The 24470-nt window shown below is 36.9% G+C and overlaps 1 protein-coding gene across 5 annotated transcripts in view; it reads right to left on the bottom strand.

Moving 5' to 3' along the window:
- Nucleotides 1–1034: 1034 nt before the first annotated feature.
- The window catches only part of MBD5 (methyl-CpG binding domain protein 5), a 476246-nt gene continuing 452810 nt past the window's right edge, over nt 1035–24470 (bottom strand). For 2 of the 5 annotated variants that reach the window (XM_055260944.2, XM_055260946.2), the window contains 3 exons: nt 12584–12657; nt 5256–5331; nt 1035–2514 (listed from right to left, as the gene is read on the bottom strand). In XM_055260944.2, coding sequence (XP_055116919.1) covers nt 2443–2514; nt 5256–5331; nt 12584–12657 — 222 coding nt within the window. In that variant the 3' untranslated portion in view covers nt 1035–2442. Of the gene's footprint in view, nt 2515–5255; nt 5332–12583; nt 12697–24292; nt 24462–24470 lie in introns of those variants that run through there. The other 3 variants (XM_055260943.2, XM_055260945.2, XM_063631012.1) reach the window with 2 other exon arrangements.

Raw genomic sequence — 24470 nt, 5'->3', positions numbered from 1 at the left:
CTAGCACCCATATCAAAGCCATAGCAACCAGTGAAATCATGGGCACAAACATACTTTACATGGTCTACTTATGTAAAGTATACAATGCGAGGGAAGCAGAAACTGAATTAGCTCAAAATACCAAACAGAAGGCTTGGTCAACACAAACTCAGCCTGAAGACAGAAAAGCAAAGGCTAAAAAATCTGCATATCAACACACACACACATACAGACACACCCAGCATACAAACACACATGTCTGTCTGTCTGTGAGTAAACAAAAATGTGTAGAAAAAAACAGTAGAAAAACAGGTTGGTGCAAAAAAAATGGACATTAATGGTTTAAACATACTAGCCACATCAACTTTTAACTTATAAACATGTGTCAACTAAACTACACAGAAGATTACTTCATGTGACAGCATGAAGGAACTGGGCAGGCAATCCCACCATTACAAGAGAGACAAAATGAACCTACCCCCGGAAGGAAGAGTTCCTACTTTGAGGTCATGAAGCCCAGGGTAGCCAGTTGCATTCCATCAGGCTTGGGGGTAGGTTGAAAGTAGGAACAGAGGGACAGAGAGACACAGGAGACCTAGGGGAATAACTAAGAGCTGTTGCTATCAAAAGTGAGCCCAGGTGGCATGTTCTGTGCTGTGGCCCCAAGAAACCAACTTAAGGAATGACCTTGGTCTCCATTTTCCTGAGTTACTGGAACTCTGCTACATGACAGGACTGAGGAGTTTGGGTGGTGGGTGGGAGAGGAGCAGTAGGAGAGGTGGTGGGCAGTTTGAGGTGCTGAGCCTGCTATTGGAGAACCTCCTAGCAGCCTGAGTGGCAGACTGTTGCGTGAGCCCCAGGCTAGAGGACAAGGCAGTGCTCTCTAGGGGCTTAAGGGTTTGGGGCAGGGACTGGTGGTTCCAAGAATAAAGGGATAATAGATCCCTTCTTTTGACAATCCATCAACGGAAGTCAGGCTGGAAGCCTAAACTTTGCTTAACTGCCTGGAAGATAGGGTAATACCACCACCACAAAAATTGTGAGAAGACGGAAAATTACGTTGTGCTACATTTCTTATTAATCACCTTGTACTTTACAATGGCTCACAGTTTTAGGTTTGTATACTTGTAATGTAGTATTTTCTCTCTACATTTGTTTCACATTTTTTCTTACTTAATATAATATAAATAATTTGGTTAATAGATTTAACCTGCACATTTTTGCCACATTAATATATATAAGAATCTATTAATGGTATAAATAATTCTTTAAATAAAATAAATCTGATATGTTACACAATACTGATAAAAAAATTACCATTGCTAAGAATTTTGTAAGCCACCTTTACTTCTGGGTTAAGTAATACTGATGAATGGATATGAAACTTGCTTTGATGATTCATATTTATTTTTGCCACTACAAAAAAATGAATTATAATCAACCTTCCCTCTGATAATGGTTGCAAAGTGGGGTTTTTGCCTCCACGTACGGAAATAGAAAGTTTTACCTTGTCAGATACCATCTGCAAAAAAACCCTCAATTCTGAGCACCAGCGGTGGTGCAGTCAGTATAAGCTATCTGCTTCAACAGGTGGCTATCAAATGTCAACTACAGAAATGGCTGAGTAAAATATTCCATCTAAGTTTTTTTTATAAAACCTATTCTATTTTAAAACTTAGGTAAAAAAAATATGCAACAAATGGTTGCAGTTTCTGAATTCTTAATTTAGACCTGTGAGCCCTCATCCCTTTAGAAATCTGCAAGGTTGCAATTTCCTGGACACCTGAAATTGAGTCCAGTGCTTCCAGGCAAGGTTCATTCCAAACAGACAATATAAATGGACACTCAGTGGTGTGCAGTGTATGTCATAATTCAGATATTACATCATCATGCCTTTTCTCTGCTGTTAAATACAAAAACAGCGTCTTTTACATTATCATAGAAAAGCATTTAGGTTGTATTTTTATTTATCACTTTACACTGGTAGTCTCTGGTAGGTGTACTCCATAGAAACCAAAGAATTTTGTACACTATTTCTTTGTACAATAAAAGATAAAGTGTGCATTAGGTACGCTTGTACATGACAATATTGTACAATATTTACATTTCTGATATCACCATGAAATTCTGTATTTTCTATATACAACATTGAAAATTCTTCAGAAACATTTGGACTATTTCTTATAATCACAATTTAGTATTATAGAAAAAGAGTTTCTCAGTAATCTCTTGACCATTTATCACTCTCATCACACAGAGATTTTGATTGGTTTTTCCAGCATTCATTATCCTTCCTGATCAAAAAAAACTTTGTATCACTGTTTCTTTTAGCACCCTGTGGTGGTGGTAGCTATCTGCCATAGTCTAAATATTGATATAACTGTGGCTATATCAATACCTATATACAGATACATCTGTGCACGTTCCTTTGATAAACACTGCGCATTAGTGGAGTAGTCTCTGTTATCTGGAGATCTTCCTCCTCTTGGGTTTGGGGGGCCTCATTTGTCTGTCACCCTGTGGAATTTGGTGTACCTGGAAATAAAAAGGTAGAAAAAAAACAACAACAACAGAGGATGAAATCACAAACACCATACAATTTCTGACAAAGAAACAGGGTAGGGAATAGACTCTGGCTTTCACTTTCAATTACTGATATCCTGAGGCACTTCAAATGTTTACCAAGACCCCAGATGTCAGTGTGCCCACAGTCACTACAGAGAATGCAGAATGCTAGAAACTGATAAGCAGTGCAACACTCTGGGGGTGCCAACAGACAGCGGAAAACAAAGGATGAACTGGACAAAATCGAGTATGGGAAATGCAATGTGCAGTTGTTACCCCCATTGTCCATTTAAAACAAAAATAAGCCTTCCCTGTCAGAGACCCTAGATCACCAATTTCACTACAGCCTGGAAGAGTGAATAATTACACACCAAACATGCCCCTCTTTTTTTTCTCACTTTGTTACCCTACTTATTTTACAATGACTAGGAAGGGTCACAAATTATAAGAACATGCACACATAGCTCAGCCCAAGGACGTTTGCTCATGAGAAGAATCAAAATGGAAAAGAGAATACCACTATCATCTGTTGGCAGATCTGAAATTGTGTAGTCTGGGAGGAGCAGTTAATACAACTCACCTTTCTTTATGTACTAATGCAGGAACTAGCGACATTTAGTGCTGTTCATCAGATTGAGCAGTGGCTGAGCAGCATTAGATAGCAGGTATAATTTGGAGGAGAGAGTGATCAAATTGTCTTGTAGCTATTGGTGGAAAGGAGCAAGGTCCAAGACCCAGGAGAGGAGGGATGGAACCCAAGGCAGTGGTGTAGCAAATGCTTAATCAGCATTTGGACACAAGTCCATTGTAGCATTTTGCCAGTTTCTGTGGTGTAAAACTTTTACCCTGGCCAACCTTATGTCACAGGACTTAGAGTTAGGAAGAGATGAGTACAATTGCCTCTCCAGATCCACTACAAGTTGGCTCAATTACATGCTTAAAAATAATGTTTCGACAGCAGCAAAGGGCAATGCTACCCAGACTCAAATGCAGAATGCTTTTAAAAAACAATATTTTAAAATTTTAAATAATGTTTATGGGTTTTTCAATCTGCCTATTCCTCCTAATCTTCTCCATACACATTTTTTAAAACCACTAGCCTGTAATTAAGAGCCAAAACTTTTTATAACTGAGGAAAGAAACTTTTTATAACTGAGACTGCAAACTAGTAATCTGTGGACCAAATGTGGCCTGAAATGGTATTTTGTTTAGCCATATGGTACTTTAATATTTTTTAAAACAGTTGTCAACACATAAAAATGAGAAAATTTACCTCTAGACTTCTAGTTTTATATGAAAAATGGAAAGATCTTGCAACATGAACACAGTTTCCCAGATGTCTAAGATCTGCTGGAGCATGGAAGGAATGCCTTCTGGAGAGAGCAAGCACATGCCTCCCAGGTTGCCCCGATCCTTATTACTCTCAACTACCTGATTCCACCAGGACCAAATGTCCCAAGGCAGAGTCTAGAGAGACGATGGCCATATTCATGTTCTCTTTTTCCTGGGCAGGCACATTCTATGCTCTATTTCCTATTCTACTTGAGTTAAGAAGGCCACGTGATTAGGTCAGGTCAGTGGAAAGTCAACAGAATGAGCTTCCAGGTCTGGCTCATAAAACTTATGCTGGCAGTATTCTTAGCACGCTCTTTTCTTTTACCTTCAAGGCAAAATGCAAAGGATATAATGGAGCACTCTGAGGTCCTAAGAGAGGTGGTCACTAAATACAGAAAGAATCTGTGCCCTGGTGTGGAGCAACCCCTTCCTCAACCAGACCCAGACTCAAGTGGGTAACGGCTTATACTGTGCTGAGCCTCTAGATTGGTAGCCTACCCTACCCCATGGATCTTCACTGGCATTTCTCATCCATTCCAACTGCTGTCATACCTGGCCCACTTTACTTACTGATATTATTTGCCTGGCCCTAGAAAACATTTGAGTTTATAATCCCCAATCTAGATCTTTCCTATAATTTTATCAGGAAATTTAATGTCTCAGAGCTTCAATTCACCCATCTGCGAAATGATGGGTTGGTTGGATTACAAAATCTCTAAAACCTATACTAATCCCATCATTCAATTGCCATTGGATGGTTTGTTGGGATTCAGATAACCTTGTGACATAAGGTCAAATAAAAGAAATTATTTTTCATGCTAAATAGCCTTAGACAATTCACATTTTAAACAGATTACCAAAATTATATTTTAAGTATTTACATCAGTCAATGTGTGAACTGGAGGATAACGATTAAACTTCTCACACTCAATGCTATTATATGCACAGTTCAATAAAAATGGGATATGAGAGATCTATATACTCTTGATCTTGACCCCACTGTCTTTTTGGTTCAACGGACAGAACAAAATCTGCATTACTACATATATATGCAACAGTAATGGCCATGGCCATTCACAGAGTCAAGTGCAGAAAGCTGTGGTTTGAACTTCAGTATTTTGCTGCTCATATTTTAAAAGAATGTTATGTGGCAAAACAAAAGTTACTTATCTCAGGAAGAAAGACATAGTTAATGCGGTAGGTTTCTTTTTCTTAAATGACTTTGAATCTTTTCTGATATTTGTCTTCTTTTTCTAGGCTAGTAATTTAGTATTGCTATGTGAGTTGTTTGACAATATTCAAGAGACTTTACCAAAAAGTGTAACACAATTTATTTTGAAAGAAACACAGTATAATGGAAAAATAAATTAACTTACAGTCCCAGACATTTTGTCCAGTTCACTCATGGCCTCATGAATAGCAGCTTCTAAATGGTTATTTAGCTTTCCACTTCTGGAATTAATGAAAACAACACACCAGATTAAAAACTTAAAGAAACAAAACTCAATTTAATTTCCTAATCAGAAAACAAAAGTACCAATTCCACGAGAGAAAGCCAATTTATGCTCGCGTCTGGAAAATTCAGATGACAAAACATCACTCTGGGATTCTTACCACTGAATACTAACGATTAAAGTCACAGAACTATTAAAAAAAAAAAAGTTGAACAGTTTGTGGAGCGGGAAGATGGACTTTTTCCTCTTCCACATGCTTCTCCCACAATCTGGTGATTTGGGAAGAAAGTTGGGCCACGGGTTCCCCCTCCCAGAGACGCCCCTCATGCTCCCTGGCTCCAGCCGGCCCTGCGTTGCCTCTTGTGTCTTTCTCAGGCAGCCTGACTGACTGTGATCAGAGGAAGGGCGGAGGGGCTGAACTGCAGGCTCTGGCCACTAGGGAGCTCCCTCTGCCCTCTCTGGAGCGTCCTGGCTCCGGAGTTGAGCAAGTGAAGGCTGAAATCCCCGTGCACGTTCCGGGGTGGGAAACAGCTTAACTCTGACGCACCTGAGGCTCCGAGCCTTCGCCCCCCTAGCACATTTTCCCAAAAGCCAAAATGCTGTAACTATTTGAACAGATAAAGAATGACGGCCTCAGGGTGCCTATCACTTCTCCGACCTTTTCTATCCACTTAGCATTCCATTACACATGTTTGGCCTGAATAACACACACGGTGCATCTGCCATTTTTGAAGCTTACATCTATGAAGCTGTTGAACTAAAATCAGGTGAATCCATGCTACCCACCTCTGTGGTTATGTACACTTTGCCCATCCTGACTGTTAACTTGTTTTTCCTCCTTTATGCAATAAATAATTACTCATTTTTTCCAAGTACTAAAGTGATTCTTTTCATTTATCCTGTCATGACAATTACTAGAAAAGCTGCTGGAGGTAACGTTTTCGTAACAGGCGGTTAGCATGGGTTTCCATGCGTTAAGTCCTATCTCAGCATCTACCATGGAGACTGGAAATTTGCAGTCGTGCGAGAGTTTGGCTTACTGTCGTATTTAGTTTGGTTAGCATAGTGTTTTGAAACATTTTTGAACTTTAGTTCAGTTTACCATAGCTTTCACTAGTTTTTATCCTCACACACCAGGACTGGACAATGCATACATTGAGTTGCTGTCTACACTTTGAGAACTCCGAGTTTTCCACCCCTGAGTTCTATAGTAGACATACCATAGATGCTCTATGTATTTGCTAAATAAAAATATTTGTCAAAGGTGGCCCAGATGGTCCTATGTTTCAAAAAAATATATGTACTTAGGTCAGTTTAACTGAAGGGAAAAATTAGTGTATTGGTTTTAACCAAATTATGAGGGTAATATGGCATCAACCCCTACCTTTTGCTGCCCTGTAAGCTAGTCTTTAGCTTTTATATTTTTGTCATTTATTTTTAGAAATTTAAAAATGCAGAGGAGTACATAGGATAAAATAAACCTAACATATTCCCCTCCTGGGAGGAAATGTTAATAAATTACATACTTCCTTTAAGTCCTTTATATTAAAAAAATAAAGCTGGAGTTCCCATTTGTTATCAATCCTGGTCCCATTTTCCCTCACCTTCCCCCCTCAATTTTTAGTCTGCTTTTATATTTAATCTAGTATTGTTTTATGTGTGTTTTTTTAATATACACACACAAAAGGTGTCATGATGTACATACTTGGCTTTTTTCTCCTTATAACTGTTTTAAATACCATCTAGTTTGTATAATCTATTGCTTTTAACTGGTATATAAGAAGTTTTTTTTATTATGTATGTACTGTCTTCCTTTTACCTACCAATTCCAGTTTCAAGGGGCCCTGGTCATCTCATGGAGTCAGTCTCAGTTGTTTTCCTAACGAGGTGTCTGCCAAGCAAGCTCCTGGGAGCACTCTGCAAGGCCACCTAGGGTTTGCTGAGGCTGGGCTGGGGCCCCTTTTGCAGGCTGCTCGGCAAGGGTTCTGACAGTATTATCATTGCCACGTTGCCTGACAATATCACACCGTGTGTAATGTGTTAAATAAATTTATCTTTACTATTTCTTTTGTATGAACATAAGTTTGAAGTATTAACATAAGGTTTAAAAGCCATTTATTTATTATAAATTTTGATTATAATATCTTAGGAGTTTAAAATTGACTATATAAAGTTCTAAATATTTAAAATGAAGTTACAATGTTTTAACGAAAAACCTCCAGAGAACCTTGGTTCTCTCACATTTAATCTTAGTAAAAGAAATACCTGTTATTTATTAAAAAATGTCTATGTGCCAAGTATTGTATTAAAACTCTATATGCATTATCTCATTTAATCCTTACAATAATTTGATGGAATAGGTATTATGATAACTGTTTGTATGTGGTACTTCATGACTTTTTAAGGGGAATTGGTGAAATTAATTCTAATTTTGTAACGAAGAAAATGGATATTTGACTATAGTTTTCAAAAGTAATAAAGAGTCATAGGTAAAAAACTTTTACCTAACCATGAAAAATTGCAATAGCAATTACCATTCAAGCACAAAAATGATTCAGCATTACTTGTTGAAAAAAACAATTTCATGAGTTTTGTCATCTCATTCTTCAAGATACTTAAAATATTTGTAAACACCTTGCATTAATTCAAGTTAAATTAGTATAACGTTTTACCTTTAACACAACTTAGTAGTTAATAGAGGGAGAAATGACTACTTTTGGAAGAGAAAATAAATACATAGATGTGGGGCATGAAATTATTTGTATATATCATGAGATTCGAAAGGTAAAGAGACACTCTCCCAGATGTCAAATCTGCAGACCAGCTACTGGTCAGGTCAGGGAAGAATGAACTTACAAGAGGAAGAAAAAGCTCTATGAATTCAAGAAATGAACAATTAGTCAAAATTCCGTCTTTCAGTCCAGAGGGCCTCCCTGTGGAGTTTCTTCTACTATTTTCTATTCCCCGCTGACATTTAATAATAAACATTTTTACTAATGGACACTCTAAAACCTACTTGATTAAGTAATAGATGTTCATATAATCACATTTCTAATTATTAATGGAGATAATTGCCACTTCTCAACTTCATTGCCTACACTGTCACACATTATCTTCACTAATTTTTTAAAAAGCCAGGTACACCTCTATGAGTAGTACAAGAAATAGAAGGGATATGAGAAATTGCAAGTTGTTCTACACTGTCGGTTTAGAGTTTAAGTGACTCACTTCATATAGTACGTAACAAATTTGGGTGACATCTAAAAGTCAAGAACCTTGAACTCTGAAACCGAATCCATAGGGAATGTATGCAGATCTCAGAAAATTTAACATGGTAAGTATCATTCCTTGGTTTTAAAGTGAAAGTGTGATTTATTTAATCACTTTATTGTTTTCCAGCTTCACAAAAAATCAGGTTTCCCAAGAAATGTATACGTACATATAGACAGAAGATTTGCTCCTCGCTAAAATGAAAACTATAACATATGTAAAAGCTGTGGAATTTTTCTTTAATAAAGCTATTTCTGCTTTTAAGTACAAAAGTGCCCTAAGTAATGTATTAAATAAATATGTTACTATTAGGATATAATTAGAACATAACGCTTAAAGATATTTATTTGTTGTACAGTTTGATTGAGGATACTGAGGATTAAAACAACTACATAAAATCCCAAACATCTAATATGGTGGTCGAATGTTTCAACTGGTGAAAATAACAGATAATTTTCTTTCACCTATATCTTTATAAGAAAAAACAGCTATTTACTAAATGCCATGTGCCAAGTACTGTGCTGAGGCTCTCTCTATATTATCTATGCTGTAACAATCCTAAAGTAGGATTATGCCCATTTTAGAAATGAAGAATTTAGGCTCAGGGAGATTACGAACACACAGCTATGAAGTGGTAGAAACAGGACTTGAGTCCAGGTGAAAAACCAACCTCTTAATTATCTTGCTCCAAATGACACCTTCCTTTTTCAGCCTTTTCCTCTTTTCTTCTTCCCCTCAGTCTACAAAAGTAGTCAAATCTTTATCATTTTAAAAGTCTTTTCTTTGGTATTTTTCAGGAATTTTTCACATTATGGGTAGAAAGAAGAGTAAATAATCTACATCTCCTCTCTCTATTTCCTTATTCTTATTTAATAGCCATTTTGTGTATATACCCATCACCCTACTGGAAACTGTTCTCACTTAAGTTTGCCAGTGATCTTCAAATTGCCCAATCTGATGGAGATTTTTCAGTTCTTGTCTTACTGCACCTCTGTTGATCACTTTATCAGTCTTTGACTTCTGAGACTCTATCTACTCTCCCTGATTCTTCTCCTCCTCGCTGACCATTCTTCCCGTCTTCTTCATTCTATTGCATGTTCAATCCTTAGCCTACTATTCTTCAAATTGGTCAAAGTATCTTTGTGTGACTGCAGTCATTTGTATACTGTCAAATACCACTTCTCCCCAGTTTCAGACATGTATGTCCAGACTATCCTACAGGCACCCCAAACTGTGCTCAACAGCTTCCCCCTGTAACCTCCACTTGTCAGTGTTTCTACCACCTACCAAGTCTCCCAAGCTGAAAACCTGACAGCTGTCCTTGATTTTGTTCCCTTTCCTTTACATTCTGATCAATCACCCCATGTTCTGTCTATTTTACCTCCTAAGTCTTGACCACATTCCTTCACTTCTATCCTCTTCCCCAACTCCACCAGCTCCTGGTTTGGGTCCTCGTTCTCCCTTGTATTCTGCCATGGCTCCTGAACAATCTCTTCATCTTCAATATTGTTGCCTTAAAATTTGTCCTCCTACACGGCCATACCTAAGGTGAAAAATCCGACCACCTGCCCCCTTTAGGCACTTCCAAAACAATAAAACATCCTATTGGCCCTTACTAGGCCCTTCATGATCTGGTTCCTGCTTATACCTCTTATAACTTCCCATCCGATACTTTACAGTCCCCCAAATTCAACTGCTGCTCTCATCTAAACACTATCCCACCCCATCTTGGTCTTTGTTTCCTTTGTGTGGCTGATGCCTGTGTAGCGTTTAAGGCTTGGCCCACATATCATCTCCTCTAGGAACCCTTCCTTTACCTGCCCTTTCCCTATGACCCCAAAATATAGTATATATATTGCTGTTGTTGCAATTTTGACATTTGAATTATTTGTTTCTACATCTGTCTCTTTCACTACACAGTGAGCTTCGGGGACTGTAGCACTGTTCCTGGCACAGACTTTTTTGCTAAATTTATCTTCTTAAATTGAGAATAAGTGCATAAATTTAAAAATGATTTGGTTCAACATATAATTTATCAGTTGTGGGGCTTTCAACTAATTATTTAAACTATTTGAGTCCGAGTGTCCGCATCTGCAAATGGCTCAGTAATTTTGGCCCATCTCGTGACTGGGAGAATAAAATGATGAATTTGCAATTACATGTGCAAAATGTAAAGCATTCTACTGGGCATCGAAAACGAAAGTCTGTCTGCTTAGACAATGGTATGGTAAATAAAGTTCTTTTTATAAATGTTACTTTGTATTTTCTACTTTTACTTCTCCAAGTTGCACTTTAAGTTTATGGTTATCATGAGGAGAATTCCTTTAGAGAGCTCTCACATTAATTTACTACAAATAGGAAATTGGCTTTGAAGAAACATTTTTAAAATTGTAGTTTGTTACTCATTACCTTTCAGAAATTGCTTAATAGCAAATACATGGGGAAAATTCAGCTCATTTCAAGGCAGTGTATTGGAATATTTAGAGGAGTTATTTTATTTCTGTTATTAACTTTATTTTGTACATAATCCAAGTAACTGGCATGTTTCACTGTAGGAAACATTTTTAGGGCTCTTTTACACCAAAGAAATGGGTACTGTTGAATAGTTTACGGCAACTGGCCCGCTGCAAATTTGTGATGTAGGTAATTCGCAATTTTCCTCCTTTCATCCAGACCTTGTATTAATTTTAGTGGCCTTATCTTGTTGCTAAGCTCTGCATAGCAAGTGTGCTTCAGTAAGAGTAGAAGGGACCTTGATCCCTGTTTTCCTTATCAGGTCTAGAGGGATGTTATCTGGCAATTAACTTGGCCTTTCACAAAGCCAGTACCAATTTGCTACCTTTTAAAGGAGTCTGGGACATAGAGACATAGGAGTTTGCCTCTTGCAGCTGTCATCTTTTCAGATACCTTTTATTGAGGTGAAGAGTCTTCCTAAGATTTGTTGACTTCTAAAATTATGCCTCTGGCCAGAATTATGGGAAACACCATAAAGTGAAAGAGAATGCTTTTTAATAGATATTACTGATATCATTATATAAGCCTTCTATGCAAGATACACTACGAATCATTCTGACCTCCACTTTGTAAGTCTTGATGTACAAACAGAAGTTTAAATGGTATTTTTAGAAAGATGATAATATATAAACACATTAAGCCTATGTGTCAATATTTGGGGGGGAAATGTGAGGATCATTTTGCAAATGAATAAAAATTAATTAATATATAATTTTTGGTTGCTTGATAATGTGGAAATTAATATAGCAACTGAACAGGTATATCAATTACATATTTTTAAATAGCTATGTACATATAGAGAAGCACATTTGTAGCTCTCTACCTTAATATGAAATAATAGTTATGATACATAAACATACATTGTATCACAGTAAGAATTATGTTTCTAATATTATCTGCTTGTCCCCACTACATTTCCTCAGAAAATAAAGATTTAGAAAAACTTGAATAATACTGGCCTGAAATTCAACTTCTTGTTGTAATTCCAAAGAAAACTTACTTTCAAGTCCACATCCCTGATGCAACAAAAAAAATCTTTATTTAGCATCATTTTGACTAGTAATCTGCCAAAATTATTTACATGTGTACAACGAGGGGTATTTACTCCCTAAAGTATTTGAATTGCAAATGGATTGATTCACTACACTTCCAGAGCCTATTTAATTGCTATATGTTGAGAATATTAATTATATTTTATTTTCCACTAAATGAGAGGAATGAAGATGCAGGAAATGAAGAAAGAACTGATGAAGAGGCAAATATTACACATAGTGTAAACATAAAATGTTAAGAGGATATTTTCCGTAGTCACTAATTTGGCTCGTCTATAATGGTCCTCTTTGGTGGTAACAAACCTACGCAGGCCACAGCATGGACAGAATCAGTGAGATTTCACTGTCCCTTTGATGGAAAAACAGTAAATTATATCCTTGAAAAACAAAGTAAAATTTTTTAAAAGTGCTTACTTTCTGTTCCTTTTCCGGACACGGCTGTAGGCTTCCAAACCTTCTGTTAGTGTCTTCAACTTCTCGGGCTCCACCTGAGTGAAGGTATGAAGACCAAACCACATTACCCAGACCTGTAATTGTTAAACATGGTTTTTACTTTCCTGCCATACAAGCAGGTGCTGCACTGGCGGGGAGGGGAGCCTTAACCTTCACTGCCTTGTCAAATCTTCTGTCCTCACTCAATCATTAGAGGTTGATTCTGTGGCTCCAGGCTGCAACATCAGTGGAAGTGAAAAGCTGTTTGGCTTTAAAATTGTCAACATTTTGAAAATAATATTTTGGGAATAAAATCTGGAATTTAAACAACCTTCAATTCACAAAATCATAAAAATCAGAGATCCTGGTTCACTTTCTTAGCAACTGCAAATCTGTAGTATCAGACTACTGTGATATAAGTATAAGGGGAAGACAAGAGAGGTAGTTAGTGAAGTGGGTGGGCCTTGGGCCAACAGATCAAAGTTTCAATCCTACTTTTCACTTCCTAGTAGGAGTAAAACACATTTTCTGAGCCTCAGTCTCCTCCTCTGTAAAATGAGGACAATAATACCTACCTTCCTGTGAGAACCGCTGTGAAAATTAAAATGTGACAAGTCCTGTTGAACACTTATCCTAGCATACAGCAACGATCATGACCTAGTACATATTTGGCTCTGCAGAGGCCATTAAATGTGAGAAGAGGGTGTTGCTATGCCTTGTGCGTGTGCCCTTTGTCTTATCTTGCTTTATCACTGCCAGTCTGTGTGTGGTCAGCTATGTCAACAGAGGTCAGCCACCAAGTGTGGTGGGGGGATATGTGTGTGTGTGGAGGGTGCAGCCTTTGCTGCACACTCCTGAGAATCTCTATCACGGTTCTTGAGGCCACCTCCCCACAATAAAAGCAATAATTAGGAAAACTTGTATGTGACTTGGGAATAAAACACTTTTAGAAAAACATGGCTATTTTTATTCTGTAAACACACACACACACAATCTAAGTCAAAATAGTGTTGCTTGCTGTGTAAGCATAGTTTCAAGGCAAGTAACTCAGCTATTCAATTGGGGTAAAAGCCAGCCACTTTACTCCCATTTCTCCTCCAACCCGTTACTCCCCTCCAATCCACTGTTACATAAAAATACACAGTTAAACAAAATGCCTCATGGGTAAGAAAATAAACACTAATAAGCAAGCAAATGATTATTAACTTTTGTCTTTGTGTCCTCAAGATTGACTCATGAATGTCATTTAGAAATAACTTCTCTATGACCCCTTCAAACACAGTTATGATTAACAAGAAGTTTTCATTGTTAAGTCTGAAACAAACATTTCTAATATTCAATGAGAAAAACAGTCAAATAATGGAAATGTTTTCCTTTTCATGTGTTTATATTTTGCCCAAACAAATGTCTTATACACACAAGTTCATACATACCCAACTCACTGTGTGCCAGCACAAGAGACAACTTTGTTCCAATAACACTTCACATAAAGAAAAGTGTCCTATTGGGTTACTGGGACCACTGGAAAAGCTAAAGTGAGCTAAATGTATCCATGTGTTGTTTGAAAAAAAAAGGATGCCTGGATGCACTTTCATATTTCATGTTAGAAATGAGCCTCCATCTTGTATTCACTCACATGAAGGGGATATGAAAGATGCTTTGCAGATTTCATTTTTGTAATCAATAAATGATTCCACTTATATTTAAATAAGCTTCTTGGCAGCAGGAAAGAAGCTGTGCTATATAACATAAACTTCTATGATACTTAAACTGGTGTAGCGAGGGATCTCAGAAGGGGTTGATCAGGTCACAGAATCAGAGTCACAGTGAAACAAAGCAAGACACAGCAATGAAAACTTACCGCATTGGTCTTAATTTAAAAAACAAAGTTAGGTCAAACTATTTTTTTGAGTCTTCAATTTTTATTTTTAATTAATTATGGAATAAGGGACAGTAAAAATATTTCTTGTGCATCACTTATGTAAAAGGCACTGTTATATCATTTAATATGATACTACTGCAAACTAGTATTACTTTTATATTATTACAGATGGGACTTGGTGCATTTAAATAACATGGCCGGAATTGAAACTCAGGTCTGACTCCAAAGTGCTCAACTTCTCTCCACCATACCAACTCCAATATACATTGAAATATAGTCATTTTATATATATATGTAGCATTTATATATATAAAATTACACACACATATATAAAATACACGCACACACAGGTACGCTCAAAAATTTAGGTCAAACTATTTAAAATTCTATTTCTACAAAATTTAGATGACAACTTGCCCAAATTTATATTCAATCTTTTTATGCTTGAATAATTTTCCAGGGATATTTTTTCTGAACTAATACTCTACCATGGTTTCTTCATTTAAATCTGCGTCTAAGCCTCTAACATACTCTTATACTGAACTATATTATTTATAAAGGATTAAATGACCTCGAAAAAGAAAGCAAAGAGAGTCCTTCTGAAACTAAATATAAGTAAGATATATACCACTGTGCATTTCTGCTATAACAAGATCACGCACATTCAGAAGGAAGTTTAGTTTGTTTCAGGATTTTAGCACTTTACTGCGTTGCGAAATGTATATGAAGAGTGTGTGTTTTTTCTGGGGAAATATTCATACATTTGAAAAATATTCAAGAAACTTTAAAGATAACCCCCCCAAAATGGTATCAGAGAACAACGAAAACAATTCAATTTCTAGTTAAATAGAAATCATGTTTAATGAACACTCCCTTGTAAATTATTTAGCTAACTTGTAAATTTAAAAAAGTACCAGGAAATCAAATACATAAATGTAACATTAAAAAGGTTAAACACACACAAATATTTTTATAAAACTTACACTAAAGGAGCAAGTAATTTAAGATAATACTTTTATCTATAATTATAATCTTGTATTCTTGTACAATCACAAGCCAGGAGTTTCATAAATTATTTAACTCTTAGTGAGAATTTAGGAGAGGGCTTTATCATTTATCTTCACTCATCACCTACCCACACGGTTTCATGCTGATAGCAATGATGCTAATAGTACTGGCCATCATGGTGTAACTCTTTACTCATGTCATTTAAGAATCATAAAGTTACCTGGAATTTATATGTATTCATAGTTCATTTATTCATGTATAAATGTACACATATGTTATATGTTAAATTTTTTTTTTAAACAGGGTCTTGCTCTGTTGGCCAGGCTGGAAGACAGTGGCATGATCTTGGCTCATTGCAGCCTCGACCTCCTGGGCTTAATCTTCCCACCTTGGTCTCCTGAGTAGCTGGGACCACAGGTGTGTGCCACAATGCCCAGCTAATTTTTTTTAATTTTTTTGTAGAAACAGGGTTCTCATTATGTTGCCCAAGCTGATCTCAAACTCCTGGGTTCAAGCGATCTGCTTGCCTTGGCCTCCAAAAGTGCTAGGATTAAAGGCATGAACGACTGTGCCCTACCAATACTTTTTGACTATTAAAAACTCTTCTTTCATTCAAATTGTTTAGATACAATAATCCTTCAACATAAATAGTTTTATAGTTTGCTCAGTGCAGATAGAAACATATTCATAAAGCCAGACATTACTATGTGGTGGATGATTAAGAGTTTTTCTGAACAAGGCTGAATCTCTGGTTGCTTATTTGCTTATTTTGTTCCGAAGGCCCATATTACACATTTGGTAATTTAATTAAGTTTTTGATTTGGTGTCAGCACAGTGGGACCTCATGTATCTCAGAAGAAACTTAAAGTCTGACAAAAGAAGACATAAACTCTTCAGAGAGCCAAACCAACCCTCGAAAGAGAGGTATAGTACATATTTGAAGAACCTGGATCTGGCTGGGCATGGTGGCTCACGCCTGTAATCCCAGCACTTTGGGAGGCTGAGGCGGGTGGATCATGAGGTCAGGAGTTCGAGACCAGCCTGGCCAACATGGTGAAACCCTGTCTCTACTAAAAATACTAAAAATAGCTGGGCGTGGCGGCAGGCATCTGTAATCCCAGCTACTCAGGAGGCTGAGGCAGGAGAATTGTTTGAACCCGGGAGGTGGAGGTTGCAGTGAGTGGACATCACACCATTGCACTCTAGCCTGGGTGACAGGGCGAGACTCCGTCTCAAAAACAAAACAAAAAACAAACAAACAAAAACGAAGAACCTGGATCAATCATCCTAGATCACTTTTAAGTAGAGCCAGTTAACCGGAGATGACGTTAAAATTTTCTGCAGGCTTTAACCTTGATAACACCTCTCTTTGTGAATTCTTTGGTGCTCCTTATTGCTAAAGCAGAGCTGTTGTGCAAACATCAAAGAATAATGGAGCACTAGCCACATCACCGATCTCATAACAGCATTGACCTCAAGCTCCCCTTTTCAGTCTTTACTTCCCCATTCCATTTCTACAAAGTCCTGCTGTTAGGGAATGGCATAAGTAAGGAGTGCTACATTTAGAGTAGAAGACCAGGGTTGGGACCTGGCTTAACTACCTGTGATTTGTATTCTTTGGGATGCCACTTCTCTGAGCTTCAGTTCTCCCATCTGTAAAATGGGGATAATTCTGCACATCTTTGTGGGTCATTGAAAGGATCTAAAACGGCCACGAACATGAAGGTGCTTTATGAACACCAAAGCAGTCCAAAGTGCCACTGGTGGCATGTAAAATTATTTCAGGTAAAACATGGACAAACCTTTAAATATTCTTTTTTAGTTTTGTTTTTTAGAGACAAGGTCTCCACTCTGTCACCCAGGCTGGAGTGCAGTAGTGTGATCATAGCTCATTGTAACCTTGAATTCCAGAACTCAAGTGATCCTCCCACCTCAGTTTTCCAAGTAGCTAGAATTATAGGGGTGCACCACCATGCCTGGCGTGCTCACTGCAGCCTTGACCTCACGGGCTCAAGTGATCATCCTACCTTAGCCTCCCAAGCAGCTGGGACTACAGGTGCACAGCATCATGCCCGCTAATTTTTAACAATTTTTTGTAGACATGGGGTTTCATTATGTTGCCCAGGCTAGTCTTGAACTCCTGGCCTCAGGTGATCCTCTGACCCCGGACTCCCAAAGCACTGGGATTATACGCGTGAGCCACTGTGCCCAGCCTCCTTTGCATATTTTTAATAGTTATATTATTCATATAAGTTTACATTAGAAAAATACAAGTAACATTATGATTTTACATATACAATATCCTAGGACAAAACTAAAGTTGTTTAGATTTTAAAAGTGGCTTGAATAGTGCCTAGTACATATGTGCCTAATAAATATTTATTGAATGAACCAATTAAGTGATAAATTTAAAGAAAAAATTTAAGTAAATAATAATATATGTAATATGCAACTTTAGCTGAAGTCTGGGAAATATAGCTCTGAAGTAGAAAGCAAATATGAGGCATTTATTAGGTTCACTATCAAACATTTATTAAATAGTAAATATTAAAAATAATATATATGTTTTTAAAATAACATCTTCAAACTGAAAAAATTCCTGCTAACTTAAGTGCAATATTTCAATATTTTTTAAAGACTGGGAATTAATATAAAATGATAAATAATTTAGAGTAAAAAGTTGATTCACCTGTGACAGAAAGGATGAACCTAATTGTTTTCCAACAATAGTACAACAGTTCTCATGGCAGAGTACTAATCATCCCTTTAAATGACTCCCAATTTTTTCAAATGAACTAACCAAATTCTCTTTATCACAATTTAGTGGCATTATCTGAGGCCTTTTTCGGTGCTTCCTTTTTTCTTCACTTTGGATAGCAGTGTTTTTAAGCACTGGGGAATTACATTACAGGATGGGGGTAAATCCATTCTAAATGTGACAACAATTTGCATATCAATCCACAACACATAGATAGAGTTAAATGTTTCGGATAAACTTGTAATTTCTAAGGAAACAATGTTTAAAAGTTCATGTAACAGAAGCAAGTAGTTGCATCAGACCTGAGATTCTATTTCCTGCTTCCTATCTGAAATTGTATGAACAAGCTCACGTAGTCTGTGTTGGGCTCAGTTACCTATGCGAATGAAGATAGGCCTCCTAGTCCTCTTTAATCTGGCTCAGGAAAAAAGTTCACAATATTTCACAATTCACTATAGTAAAGTTTACAGTTGTATTACTCAGCTCAGTCTTTTTCTTGATATTCACATTTTTGGTCTTCACTAGTTCTTCATTTTTATTATCTTTCAAATTCTGATCAGGAATTGACTTTGTTGGCCTGGATTTTATCTTTCATATTACGTTTGAAAAACTATTTTGCTTCCTTTCAAGGAGATTCTGATGCTGACAGGGCATTGATTGCCTCTGTCACACCACCAGCCAAAATGCAACCCAAGTATTGTGGATGCTGTGGTACAGAGAAAAGGATTCATTTCCAACAGCGGTTAAGAAAATATATAAGGCAAAGTGAATACACCAAGAACATTCTCAACAGAGAATTATAGTACCAAAGAATACAAACAGCTAACACTGATAAACACAGAAAGGACGTTCTTCAAAGTAAAATGTCTGAACATCACAGGAGGGCGCACCTCCCAAAGTTAGTTCCCCGGGTTCAACTTCTTAAGTTACACACCCCCAGAATTCCAGGTAAGTTGTCTCTGGTTATGCTCCATGCTGTTAAAACACGTGTGTGTGTGATGCTGAACTGACATACAGAAAATGTATTGCCCCCTAATAAATTTGGTTATGAGTTTTAACAAAGATGAGTTTTGTTGGTTTTGAACGACTATTCAGAGAGCTGTTTTGATCTCTACTTGCCAGAAATAACTGCATGGAAAAAAGTCAAAGAGCAGTTTTGAAGAGGGAACACCCTACCCACTTATGCTTTGAAAATAATGTCTTCATTTAACCAGGTAGTGTAGAATAGAGATGTAGACCTTTTTTTGGTAATCAGGTGTCTCTGTACCTGTCCAACAACAGTCATTTCTTTGAAAAAAAAAAAATTTGGTGCCAGTCTAGTAATAAATTATTTCTTAAATTTGGCTTGGGTCAGAATATACATCAAATGTAAGAGCAATGATATATGAAGACCAATGGGAGGATGTTCAAAAAGTAAAAAGGATCTATGCAGAAAAACACAAAAATTTTAGTTTTTGATTATTACTGCTTGAGAGGCATCCCTTTTAAGCTAGTTAACATAAAATCAAAGATGACAGATGACAATTGTAAAATATATTTTAGAAAACAAGAGCATTTTATATTTAAATAGTTATTGAAATAGGTACACAAAGATAACCATTTCCTCCATAGTTGCATAGGCTTAAACATGTTTGCATATTAAGGCATAGAGGTGAAATGTCAGAGGTAGCCATTTTCTTCCCAAGAATTCCCTAACATTATGCCAAGATCTGGAAGTGAATCTGTCTGGTCCTGGCTATGTACTGGAGCACAGCACTGAGGTCTTATTCCTGGTCACTGAGCCACGAACAGTAAAGGGTTCATTGTTCTGAAAGAAGCTTGCACCAGTTATTTAGAACAAGTATAACTATCTCCCAGAATGTACCTCAATTTTTTTTTTATTTTGTGACGGAGTCTCGCTCTTTCGCCCAGGCTGGAGTGCAGTGGCGCCATCTCGGCTCACTACAAGCTCCACCTCCCGGGTTCTCACCATTCCCCTGCCTCAGCCTCCTGAGTAGCTGGGACTACAGGCGCCTGCCACCATGCCCGGCTAATTTTTTTGTATTTTTCAGTAGAGACGGGGTTTCATCGTGTTAGCCAGGATGGCCTGGATCTCCTGACCTCGTGCTCTGCCAGCCTCAGCCTCCCAAAGTGCTGGGATTACAGGCGTGAGCCACCGCGCCCGGCCCAGAATGTACTTCATTACAAATTGTTAACCAAGGGAAAAAACACATTAGGAAGGAGATAGCACTTCCTGAGTGGTATAATACAAGGCACATAATGTCCTCCAATGCTGTCACATAGCTTCAATCTTAGGAAAATAATACATAGAGGCAATTCATCCCAACTTTTCACAGGCTGTTAAAAATCTCCACTAAGTAATATTGTTTTACATGGGAAGGTAGAGGAAGAAAGTCTGAGTTGATTTTTTTTTAGAAACATTGAGGAAAGAGGAACTTTCAAGTTCACTCAACAAACTGAGTGCTTTAAAACGCTTTCAAGTAGAACTCCTGCTTGAAATTAACAACTAACACTAACTTATAATCAGATATGCCAATTTGTACATGTGCTGTAAATATAGTTATGAACTATTTCATTCATTGAATATAATCCTTATAATCCTTTACTCTCAACCTGGTTAATAAATCCTTTATACATGGACAATGCAGAGGTAAACAATAACTACGGTCAAATTACCACAATTCCATAATGGTGGAACCTAAATTAATAAGACCGTCTAACATAAAGGGCAGAGAATAGGAGGTTAATGTTTACTGAACCTCTTTGATGTGCTAGATAATAATCTACAGTATTTCATTGAATTCTTAAGGCATCTCTTTGAATAGAAATTAATATTCTCACTTGAAAGAGGTGAGTAGCCTGCAGCTTCTAGGAGATTAATATATCTACTACGACCACTTAGGTAACTGGCAGAGCTACGATTAGGCTCACATCAGAGTGTGCAAAACCCATGCCTCTTTATGCTACACCCTGCTTTTTCTCCAGTTCTCTGCAGACTGTGTTTATACAGTATTCGATGTCTAGAAACCATACCTTTTAGGAAATCATCTCAGAAACTACAGAACATGTCAAATGCATATCAATAATCTGCTACATTTAATATCCCACCAAAGACCAAAAAGGCCTTTCTAAGATCATAAGCTGACCAAGTCAGTGACTATTATGACCAACAGAGTCTGCTAAAATATTAATGTATTGACAATGGGGAGGTCTCAGCCCTTGGCAATTATCAGTGCTCTGATCACACAGCATTGACTTCCTTAGACCAGAGACCATTCACGCAACCTAAAAATAGGAGAGGCGCCCAGCTTGTTTTGAAATAGTAATCTTCTATCCTGTCAATTAATTATCTTTATTTTCTATTTTGCCTGCTTCCACAAAGAATTTGGAGTGGCTTGCTGAGAACAAAGCCTGTAACTGAAAATAATAAATGATATGTTGTAGGGTGGAGTCAGGGGTAATAAATCTATTCTAAAACTTGAGTTAACATAGATTTTTATCTGGTGGGATCTGACAGAATCTTGGATTCTTTGGTGGACATAGAAATAGTATGAAAGCTGAGATGCTAAGAAAGTTTAAAATGATAATGTAGGAAAATTGTCTGGCAATTTTTTTCTTCCTAGACACTACAGAGATAAACACTATGGAAAATGATCCCACATTCCACATTAGCAAGGCGGAATGAGAAAGGTTTTACTATAATAAACAGATTTGGACCTGGTCTCTGCCTTTCTGCTTTAGACTTTATAAAAATGTCAGGCATTGCCATAGTGTACAGAAGGTAACCTAAGGCAATGCTTACCTTTCTAGAAGCAGAAGTCCAGTTATTAGTGTACAAGGCTTTATCCAACATTCTTGGGCATTAAGGAGTTCTACATAAATAAAATTACATCAAAATTGGTTCACCTGAATGAGTACAAATTTTAAACAGTGTTCTACTAGATATCTCTCTGAAATACATCATGTTTTGTCTTATACAGATATTGGACGTAGTTTTAGTTTTTCTTCCTGAACTAGGGCCATTAATATATCAGACCCTTGGCTTGAAATCAGACAGACCTCTGTTTGAATTTTTACCTTTTCTGGTGTTGTAAAATGAGAACTTTGACTCACGGAGCATCACTAAATAAGGTATTAGGAAGTCTTGTTTTGTGAACTATAGAGGAAAAAAGAATGTTTATGAAGTAGTACTTAGTTTACTTATGTGCAACAGTGTGGTAGGTCCTGAAAAGACCAGAAGTTTTTAAAAATGCTGAGTCCTTAGAGCTTCTAAGGCTGTTATACCTTGCTTTTTAAATGATAAATAAATGTTTCATGTATTATCATTAATATTTTATTGCATGTTTTCAGTTTTTCACCTCTAAATGTGTGCTTTAAATTAAATTCTCTGAATTACTAAAAATACTTTTAGTGTATAGTATATCTTGATATAAAGGTTTTTACTTGAGAATCCAAAATGACAAGGTCAGCCAGTGAGAGGAGGAATATATGAATTTATAGCAACAGTTTTATGTTTCCTATTACAATTCATCTACTGCCAAAATTAAGGAAGAAGAATCTGGATTTTAAAAATATTATTTTATAGTGGAATGAATACTACATACTACTTTGCTTATTTAAGTGAAGAAAAATATTTTTCTCTTCATTTTTTTTTTTAAAGTACATCTCTCCTAACATCAGTGACTACCTCAGTCTCAGGAGTTTTCGAGCAGAGATTAATCAGAAGATCTAGACCATTGTTTAGTGTGAAATGTGTTAAAAGTACATGCCTTTATTCTCCTAAGGGCATAAAAAGATATTTAGACAAGGCATTTAGGACAGGGAGAATGTTTCCAGGGAAGGGAGGCCATAATCTTTTTTTTTAGTTAAGCTTTTGGTAAAATGGCACATAAAAAAGACTTAGTTCGTTTGCACAGACACTGTAAAACAGTTCAATGTCTACATCTTGTATTTGTAGCAGTTCCATTTATATCATAAAAGCCCACTTTTTCTGTTTCTAATTATTTCTTGAATAAGCTGTCAAAAATATTTAGGTTTTTCAACCTAAAGAATGTTTGTCTGATCTCAGAGAGAATAGAGAATAAAATATTTTGTGAATAGGGGTATGGAATTCATTTTCTTATCAAATGTACAAACATTATGCCCAGAGTGTATCCTGACAAGTATATATTAGGCATTATGAGCAGGGTTTTAGGACCTCCTAGTCATTTGGGGAAAGACAATCCTTTTATTGTGCTGGCAGAAATGCTTTTGGTTTCCTGTCATTAAACCTAAGTGCCAGTGAAAGTTTGAGCACAGTTGAAATTGCTTTATACAATATACTCTTTACGAGAATAATATATACCTGTAAGAGTAATTTTTATTACCTAAGAAGATTAAAAATTACACGTTTTTCATCATACGGGGAAATGTGCATAATTATCTCCTCTTGGTCAGATATAAATTTTTCTATCTACTTTAAACACTCTGCATATTTCTTGCCTAGTGAGCCAATTCCACCATTTTTGTAAGGGTCGAAAAAAAAAAAAAAAAACACACAGAAGACCCCTACTAATTTCTTTTAAATTGAACGGTAGTTTCATGGAGAAGCTTTCATTTAATTTATGTGATCTAATTGTGTTAAGTAGAACCAGACTATGAGGTTAAACATTTCCATGTGTTTTAAAGGCCCAGAACTTTTCCTGAAAGGAGATATCATTCTGAACTCAGACTTTACCTGCTGCTTCCAGAAACGGCTGCAACTCCACCCAGACTGTACCCCCTTCCCAGCTGTGTGTGCCACATGTAAGCACATGGAGGAGATGCCGTCCCCTGGCGCAACCGTTGCCTGGGAGGGCCTTACCCCTGCCACACTTCTGGACCTCCAAAGGCTACCAGATTTTTTTCCCCAGTCATCGACACTTGCCTTCCTCCTCTGTGTATGAAATGAAGAACTAGGTAACTGTAGAGAGGGAAGGCAGAGTTGACCAAATTCTGGAAATCTGGTTCCTGGCTTACAGCCACCCTGAGCCCTAGTGTGATCTATAAATGCTTTACAACTCACCCCTTGTTGATATGACATTTTGTTGACTATAACCATCCCCTCTTCATTTTATGCTCCAGAAGCTTGTGAGACCTCAATGAGTCATGAAGAATCCTAATTTCAAATCCAAAGAATCCAAAGTGATGATAACAAAAACCAATAATTGATATCTGAACAAAGGTTAGTATTTGACAATGGA

This window comes from Symphalangus syndactylus, chromosome 22 (genome assembly GCF_028878055.3).
Source record: "Symphalangus syndactylus isolate Jambi chromosome 22, NHGRI_mSymSyn1-v2.1_pri, whole genome shotgun sequence".
Taxonomy (NCBI): domain Eukaryota; kingdom Metazoa; phylum Chordata; class Mammalia; order Primates; family Hylobatidae; genus Symphalangus; species Symphalangus syndactylus.
Note: the sequence above shows the minus strand (reverse complement) of the source record. Positions and strands in the feature narration are given on the sequence as shown.